Genomic DNA, 9,804 nt, shown 5'->3' with positions numbered 1-9,804 from the left:
TTACTCTGGGGGGGACATTAGAGTGTCAGCTCCTCTGTACAGAGACTGATGTGACCGGCTCAGTGTTGTCTGTACAGCACTGCGGTATATGTCATAGCTATGTATATATAAAATAATACCAGTGCTACTTGCTCATTGTGGAGGCGGTTGGGGGGGCTCCCCGGCCTAAAGCCGTGGAAGGGGCCCAAAAATTTCTGATGGCTGGGAATGACTACAAATAGAGGCTTTCATAGAGATTAAAACAAAAATGGGGGGGGACCTCAAGCTTTTTTTCCCCTCTTCTGCTGACTGTAAAAAACCTGTCACTTGGCTGCTACGAACGAATGAAACGAAATTTCGACCGGACTGCCGCTAACAAATTTTTCCAAAACTCGAATCCCAAAACGAATTCAATTTCGGACCTGAATCCCGAAATAACGCAAAATCCGAATCAAAACAAAACACATTTTTGGCCAGTGCACATGTCTTGTAGCTACGTATATCTTTCTTATATACAAGACTTCCTCTACTTCTCTATATTTTAGTTTGATTATTATGAGGAATGTTTTGATATTCTTTGGATCTGATGATTCATGAGGACATCTTGACAATTGTACATGATGATGCCTTTAACAATCAATAGCAATATTTCTTATATGAGACCCATGTTATAGTTATGTCACAATTTGCATTGCCTATAATGTACACTTTACGCTGGCTCTTGTATCCTATTGCAAATCATCTCCTTTGTACTGTAAAACATTTTCTTTCAATAGAAATGTATTGTTGGAAAAACAAGAATAAGCCACACAGCAATGACATGGATGGGTGGCCAGTTAATAACGGTATGCAAGTCAGCAGTTCTCATTTCCCTCCCTCCTGTAAAGTTATTATAGTGTAAATGAAGTGTGATGATGAGCAGTGATGTACAGGGCTTGTCTGTGGGGTTAGAGCTCTGTTACCGGCTGCTTTGTGCTGTGGAGGAGGTGAAGGTGGTTCGAGGTGATGATGGCCATGCCTGGCCTACAGCTTGGTTGTGCTGAAGATAATTACGGAGCCGATTTCCTCCATCTTAGGGAGATGGACTACCATGACACCTCCCTTGTAAGCTCTCACACCCAGGACCCTCCTAATCCTGTTGAATGGAATTGTATTTGACCTTTATACTGTAAAGCATCGGCTCAAACTGGTGGCACTCTACACATCCTGAATAATAATAATGTTGTAAGGAAAATAGGCACCAAGAGTTGTGTACTTTCATTTTTTATTACCAATGTTGTGACAAACCCTAAAGAATGGCTGCACCCCCCCATTATAAGTGTGTAACTACAATTGTATGCACACAAAGTGGTAATATGAGGTAAAGCGACATAGTGGTGAACACTTACCATAGTTTATAAGGTGCTTTGGCTGAGTTCTGCTGCAGCAGCAGAACTCACTAATTTGCCCCCCGAAATCATCCGATTTATCTTCACAACATGTAGAGTGAGATGATTCTCCCCATGTAGGGTTTCATGTTTCTGCTCATCCTCAGCCCCTGATTGGCTGCTGCAGGGGCTGGGGGCATTATGGGGTAGCAAAGTTTTCCACAAACATTGCAGTTCCTCAGTTCCAGCGTTCCTGAATGGAATACTCGATATTCTGAGAGAAATGACATTTTTCACAAACGCAGAGTAAAACTACTTCTCATAAATAGATGTAAAACGTTCCTTGGCCATTCTTCATCATGTCTGTTCTGCGACGAATCAGACGGCCGATCTTCCACTATTTCAGTGGGAAGGAGGAATACTGATACCCGAATGTCATTGACTTGTGGATGAGATCTCTATTCTTATAACATGGGAAATACGGTGTGGCGCAGTCCTCTGGACCATGGCCAACCTCACTGTTGTCAGGATATAAAGTCGGCGATGCGTCATATCTGGTTATCCACGTTTCAAAGATTCTGCAGAATGCAAAAAAAAGAAACAAAGTATGAATGTCAACATGTGTCTGTACAGGACGCTCAGAGTGGGAAATGTTTGGTCTTTTCTACAAATGGAAGTCATTTAATAACAAACTGCTTTTATATTGCAATACCAATGTGCCATCATACAAGCTGACTAGGCCTAATGAAGGAACAAAATGGCTGCCAAATGCTGATACAGTTCAGGTCATTCTCACAGAACAAGATCAGATGATCAAACATTAGACTATCACTCCATTGCGATTCAAATGAGACCAATTGAATTCTTAGGTCTATAAGAGATGACTGATTGCCACACCCGAAAAGTCTCCTCGCTTAGAGACTCAACATCTCACTGATAACAATCCATCCGAGGAAACTCGAGCGAAACAAAAGACATTGTTTTAAGTTTATCAGTTAAAGTGAAAAATAAACCCTGAGATTGTGTAACATAAACCAATACTGTAATGTCGCCTTACTGTAATCCATGGTTGTTTCCCTTCTCTTTGCTGCTCTTCCTTTTAAATCCGTATCTCTTCTCATGCTGGGGAGAACGTCTGTTTTGCAGCAGACTGCCTTGTCTCTGGAATGGATACATGGTGTCTGTGTGAAGGTTCACAACCTGAGCCAGCACTACAGGAAGAGGCAGTCAGCTGCAAAGGGAAGTTCTCCCCAAGCATGAGAAGACATGAGGATTTAAAAGGAAGAGCAGCAAAGAGAAGGGAAACAACCATGGATTACAGTAAGGCGACATTACAGTATTGGTTTATGTTACACAATCTGAGGGTTTCATGTCACTTTAAGTTGGGATGAGAAGATCTCACAGCAGATGGGAAGTGTAAGGAGCACAGGATTGACAAACCAGCACCGGTGTCCCCCTGGCCAGAACTGCTCCCTACAAATTAATAATCATTTCTATACTCCTGAGAAGTTGAATTATCTGCATTATATATAATATATCATTTTCTGAGAATAAATCCACGTGTCTAATTGTCATTTACCTGTTAGGAATGTGATAAGAAACCGTTCATTAATGATGAGAATTGATACATATCTTTCAGATATAAATAAGTTCTGATATTCTGGGACGAGATGTCCTAATCGCTCTGATGGTTCAACAGATTCAAACTATCGGGGGTTATGAAGGAATTTTCCCCAATAAAATAATCCGGGTTTTTATTCACTATACTGGGATAACATGAAATATTAATACTAGGGTTAGGGTTAAAAATTCAAAACTGAAAATAAAATAAATGTCAGGCCGAAACTGAAACTGCAATTTTTTCTAAACTTTTCAAATGTTCTTAAAGGAGAACTATGAGGGGGGGGGGGGGTTTTCACTCACCTCATGGTTCGGGGCGCGATGGGACAATGATTTTTTCTAGATAGGAGGAGCCAGCTGTCAGTCACGCAGCTGGGCGGATCTCGATGTCGGGATCCGTTCCGGCTGTGGCGTCTCAGTATACCGCGAGCTGTAGCTCCCTATATACTGAGCTTAGGGTGACGGGAGGACGCTAGTTTGTGTTACCCTAAGGAGAACTATGGGGAAAAGTCCTGACCCCGTAATTCTCCTTTAAATATTTTATTTGTATTTATTTTTTTATAAACTTTTTAATTTTTTATATTTAACTTTTAATTATTTATTTTTATTAAATATTTTTATTTTGTACTGTTACTCTATACTGAGTGTTCCTGATCATTCATAACTTGTGGAGATAGTATGATTACTAGGTACACATATGATGTAGATCCCTTCCCATGCATTCATAATTGGGGACACAGTAAACATACTCTGTCCTCAATTATTTACAACACTCATCGATCACTGATCACCCGCTCTCCCTCCTGACTCGCTGTCACAGAAGACTGAGCGAGCGGTGCGGGAAAGAGAGCTCAGTCTCCTGTGACAGCTGCTCCTCCCCCGCACTGCCGGCCCGGCCTCCTGTGACAGCTGACTCCTCCCCCACACTGCCAACCTGACCTCCTGTGACAGCTGTCTCCACCCCCACACTGCTGCTCTCCTGATCTGTCACAGGAGGATGAGCTAGCGGTGCGGGAAGGAGAGCTGGCTCTCCTATGACAGCTGACTCCTCCCCCTCACCACCGGCCTGGCCTCCTGTGACAGCGGACATATGTCTCCGCCCCCACACCGCCGCTCTCCTGATCTGTCACAGGAGACTGAGCGGGAAGAGAGACCTCGGCCACTTACAGCGCGTTCCTCCCCGCAGAGCTCGGCTTCCTGTGACGGATTCTCTCCTCCCCACTAGTACACAGAGCAGCGCCGAGCGGGGAGGAGAGAAACCAGGGATGCAAGGCTATTTTGTCCGAAAAATTGCCCTTTCGGCATTTTGGAGAAGTATTTTAGCGAGCTGAAAAGACATCCAGGGAAGGATTGGTGCTGGACACACTGGATGACGTACGGGCACACACTTGGGACATTTGGTCTTAACACACTTGGACATCTTGACTTCATTGAGATGCTTCCTGAGGCCATTATATAACACACTTCCTGTTTATAAGACTTCCCGGATGGACCTGACCTGGAAGGACCTGACGAACACTCATTCTATTGGAAGACGAATCCCCAACGAAACCCGTTCTAATACCCGACAGAAACATCTGCCTGGATAAGAGAGGAGATTCTTACTTATCGACAAAGCTGTGATGAAAAATGAAGATGGGGTCATTGCTAGAGATGGGGATCTGAGACATGGTTCCTCCTAGGTAGATGTGGACCAGGTTGTGCATGCTTCTTCGCAATGTCACCCCATCTGGTGACAAAAACCCTGAAAGAGAAACATCATTACCTCATCATCAGCAGAAAAAAAATCTTATTAGAAGAATCTGGGAAGGTGGACACCGCTCTCGAAATAATCCGGGTGACAGCATAGCAGGTATATGGACAGTCCTCATGTTTGTAAGCTGCCCTCATATTATTATTACATGTAATGAAGTACAGAAAGTTGGATGGGACAATATACAACCCAATGTGCAATGAATTACAGAGACTTCAGTTAACTCAAGGCGTTGGTCTATCCCTAAGGAGCTGAGACGTCACCACCAAGCAGATCGGACACAATTAAAGCTCCAGGTTGAATCAAAATGAATGAAGTAGCAGAAATTTAGAATAAGACAAAACAAGTCAAAAACATGAAGAAGATCACACAAAGAATAATCACTGTGCTGGTATGTGTTACTCCATATATGTGCCAGCTATGGATATCACATGACCAATCAAGTGACTTGAGAAGAAGTGTAAGTGTGCTATCTGCTCAAATATGAACCCCCCTCCCCCAGCCAGGACCCGCAGACTAGAATGAAGCTGTAGAGTTGGAAACCAGAAGCACTTTATCTATAGGAGAGGCAGTTCTGGGGGCCAGGTCGGGGTAACAGATTAAGATTTCCCATGGACCTGTTTAGCCAAGTGATCCATAGTTGAAGCTCTTTGGAAAGCCCTTGGTCTGCTCCTTGTGTTAGTAGACATACTGCCTCTGAAGGGAACGGAGGACTCCGCATATAGTGAACTTACTGAGCCTTGCAGAAATAAAAGACAGCCAAGGTACAGAAGACAATGCAGCCCAGACCACAAGAAAACCAAAACAGAATCAGAAATGCCAAACACATCCATGTGGGAGCTAATGGAATCAATTAAAGTCCAACAATAAGGACACAGACATTGATAATAGCATTGTATATATATATATGACCCTAAAGCTTTGTATCTGCAATCAGTGGATGGCACGTGCAATACTCTGACTCCTGAAGACTCTTCCTCCTGTCCATGTACCTCAGTATTGACATATATATGGAACCCTATACATGCTCCATGTTATGTCTCTCTACTTCTATCACTCTATCACTTCTGTCCTCATGGTGAGGACTCTAAACGTGTATCTAAAGCCAAAAACAACAATGTTATATATTACAGCTTAACAGTCCCTAGATGTGGTAGCTGCATTAGTTTTCTTCTTAAGTCCTGGTTCACACCTAGGCGTAATGTATATGCCCGTCTGTCGCGCGGGTTTTTTTACCGCGATTCGCGGTAAGAAAATCGCGTGACAAACGTGCGTTTTCGAGGGCTACTTGGCTGTATCCCAATGGAAACGCGCAACAAAAACGGCCCAAAGTAGCTCCTGGACCTTTTCAGGCGTGGGCCGTTTTGTAGCGCGTTATGGTTGGGCTGAAATACGCCGAGGTGGGAACCAGACCCATTGAATATAATGGGATTTAGATGTTTGAGCGTTTTGTAGAGCGTTCGTCGAGCGTAGAACGCGCTACAAAACGTTCAGGTGTGAACGAGGCCTTAGGCTTTTTTTCTTACCTATCATCACAGAGTACAGAGCCTGTGCAGAGAGCAGAGTTGTGGGAGGGGCCCAGCAGAAAACTACAGGAGGGGCGGAGATAAGACCAGTCACCCTGCACAAGGAGAGAGCAGCAGTGACTGGTCTTTATTATAGGAGGGGGCAGAGACAGGACCAGTCCCCACGCACTTTTTCTTGGAATGTAACATGGCATCTTGACAGCAGTTGACATTACACCTAGGGAGTGGTAAGAACTCTTAGATTGCTCAGTCACTTCTTGGGTATCTGTCATCTCCTGATCACGGCTTACCTGTGACACTAGGAAAACCCACCAGAGCTTCTGGCAGCCATCCTGGAGCAGCCTGTGTCTGGACACAGAATTATTCTGAAATTTGGGCTGCCATATTGAATCCAGAGGGGTTATATGTGGCCATTCATGTGGTGAACTCTGCAGTGGGGGAGTAAAAGGTGGGCACAGTGAACACACTGGGGAAGACAGATAGGCAAAGCCAGGGGAAAAGTTCTGGAATTGAAGGAGGGACAGCATAGGGACATCCTTGTCTAATCGGGAAAAGGTTCTGTTCCAGCCTTCAACTGGTATCCACCAGAACAGCATCGTCTGTGGGCTGCTTCTTGTCAGTGAAGAAGACCTGCCTAAAGCACTCCTCGAGTCTTCAACCACCTGTACCTCTGCCTATTCTAGCTGCCTTGTTCCTCGACTGACAAAGTGCCTTATTGTACCAGATGTTCTTGTGGAATAGTTGCCACGTTGTAATATTACCTATTTTTTTAAGAAAAAAGTCAGAAAATCTAACAAAAAACTTTGTCTCACCTGGTCCTTAAAATATTCCAACCCCCACCTAGCACACCCACAGGCTTGTCAACCCCCTAACCCTTTGAAAGCAACAACGTTAAGTAAAAAAAGTTTACAAAAATGTAACTTAAAATCAATTAAAAAAGTTGTTTAAAGCCCCCACCTGCACAGAAATGTAAACGCATACACCTGCATGTAAAATGGTGCCACACATGTTAGGTATCGCCCTGCACCTTGGAGTGAGAGGAGTAATTCTCGGCCATAATTCACAGTTAGCTTGATGACCTGAAAAAGCTATTAAAGTGTTGGACATTGATAATTTTGGGCACCAAAAATTCTTTGCATTTTCATGGGTGCACGCAATTATCAGTCTCCACACTTGGCAACACTTCATCTTTTATATTTTACCATAGAAGTGAGTATTGTGGTTATGTCCACTAAAATTAATTTGAAAGCATTTTTTACTGAAAATTTGGCTTTAATAAATAGTGGCGCTAATATCGAGTGACAAAATATTGCAACTGCTGCCATTAGGGAATATATAAGTGGGAAGGAGGTTAAGTAATCTTCAGGCCTAAAATGTGCATTTTGATATATGCAAAAAAATGTAAAAATGGACCTGGCAGTGAAAGGGTTAAAGATCAACACTGATACCACACTAAAGGACACTCCCCCCGTCTGCGTTCTGTTTGTGATCCCAGACGACGGCATTGACCAAATAATGCTTAATCATGATTGGATCTACATCTCTGGATGGTGTGATTGGATTTATATTAGGGGGACAAATATGTAATTATGGTACAAAGATATATCACAGCACCTTCCTCCTGTGATGTCCACACAGCAGCTTCTATTCCCCAAATGGGTATTTCCTCCCAGAAATCCTGTCTTCACAACACCACAGGTGTCCACCTGCTAAATAGCTCCAGACAGCCATAGCATGGCCTGGCCAGAATGTCATTGTTCTGAGCTCCCTCAGAGAACAATGGGAGATAACGAGGGATGGTGCTGATAGTCTTTCCATAACCAGGTCACACAGCATAACGCACTCAAACATAACTCAACGCCAATACACATTTCACTTATAAACTGATCACCATGTCATCACACATTCAACATTTACTGACGGGGGGCGTGGCTTGGCTATGGCGGCGTGAGGAAGCACATTGCTGGAGCTCTGCTACCCCCGGGGACTATTCAGATGAACACGGCATCTTACAACCCAGTTCTTGATGTCTCAGAAAAGGAAATCCAAGTCTAACAACAGCAGGCGCTCACTGACATCGCTGCAGCGATACCTCTCAAGCCAGGCGCCATCGACCCGCAACACGCCGAGGAGGGCCATGGCTACCGAGACAGAGGGTAAGACTCAGAGGCCTACAACTCCATGCTCCCCTCGTGGTGCCCCGGCCTCACCGCCATCTCCGGATCCGGGAGTCCCCGCTAAGCAGCGTGCACCCAAATCGCCACCCGATCACAGTACCATCGAGGAACCGGTTATCCGCCTCACCCCGACCCCGCAACAGACACCAGACGCGTCACCCTCCTTATCCACCAGCGAGATCTCCTCCATCCTCCTATCCCTCCCTACGCGGCAGGATATGGCCGCCCTGGTCACCAAAATGGAGGCCACGCTGAAGAGAGATATAGCAGGCATCCACAAGACGGTCTCTCACCTGGAGACAAGAGTCTCCGTTCTGACAGATGACCAGGCCCAACTGTCCCGCCGGCTAGAACGCCTTGAGTCGGACAGGTCGACATACGATCGCCACATATCCACCCTGTTCTTAGCCCAGGATGACCTCGAAAACAGGTCCAGGAGGAACAACGTGAAAATCCGGGGGCTCCCGGAGGCTACGGGAGCAGCAGACCTCCGCCCCACAGTGTCGGCCATCCTTAACATTGTATTGGACAAGGCCCCGGATTCCCCCCTGGAGATAGACCGGGTCCACCGTGTGGGGGGTCCCAGACAAGATGGAGATTCCCGGCCCAGAGACGTGCTCTGCCGAATCCACTTTTTCGCGGTTAAGGAATCCGTGATGCGTAAAGCGTGGCAGAAGGGTCATGTCCCCTTTGATGGGGTTGACATAGCTATCCTTCCGGACTTGTCTCGCCGCACTCTCCACATGAGGCGGCTCCTACAACCCCTGCTAGCCGAAATCAGACGCGCTGGTGGCCTATACACGTGGGGTTATCCCTTCAGCCTGAACGTGCCCCGGAATGGCCGGTCCTTCATCCTGCGTCACCTGGCCCAGCTTGATGATCTATTTTCCTTCCTGGAAGTGGCGCCGGTAAGGATCCCAGATTGGCTAGGCCCGGACCTGGACGCCGAGTTCCGTCCACTACTCCAACGCAGAAGGCGCCGCAGCTCATCCTGGAACAGGCCCAGGGCATCCCGCCCTGCACCCACGAATAGCGAACCCTGACTTACCTGGAGAATGGAGGCGACTCGCCTCTCCGCGCCAGGAGCGCTGGCTACAACACTGGAACCCCCGCCGAAACCTACCCTACCAGCCGGTGAGAGAGAATTCGAGAACTGACACCACGGAGACACGAAGTCTAACCAGCCATGGATCATCACTCTGCTCCTGAGATACTGGTGAGGTACCCACTCCCCTAGTCCCTCATCGGTGAACCCCGCCACTCCTGGCATAAACTGTGCTTGCTGCTGTTTTGCCTCTTTCCTGCGCTACCCTAGTGGTAGCATGGGCCGCTGAAATGTCACTATACCTCAAGCTAAACCTGCCCGGCTACCCTGGGACTGC

General features: G+C 46.1%; 1 protein-coding gene across 1 annotated transcript in view; it reads right to left on the bottom strand.

Moving 5' to 3' along the window:
- Positions 1-1,743: 1,743 nt before the first annotated feature.
- LOC108803423 (tyrosinase-like) overlaps positions 1,744-9,804 on the bottom strand; it is a 21,667-nt gene continuing 13,606 nt past the window's right edge. The window contains exons 5-6 of the mRNA XM_018575265.1: positions 4,572-4,710; positions 1,744-1,924 (exon numbers count right to left, since the gene is read on the bottom strand). Of these exons, the coding sequence (XP_018430767.1) occupies positions 1,744-1,924; positions 4,572-4,710 (320 nt within the window). The remainder of the gene's footprint in view (positions 1,925-4,571; positions 4,711-9,804) is intronic.

Source organism: Nanorana parkeri, unplaced genomic scaffold (assembly GCF_000935625.1).
Source record: "Nanorana parkeri isolate BGI_ZX_2015 unplaced genomic scaffold, ASM93562v1 scaffold3712, whole genome shotgun sequence".
Lineage (NCBI taxonomy): Eukaryota > Metazoa > Chordata > Amphibia > Anura > Dicroglossidae > Nanorana > Nanorana parkeri.
The sequence above is the reverse complement of the archived record's forward strand: the minus strand, read 5'-3'. Positions and strand labels throughout refer to the sequence as shown.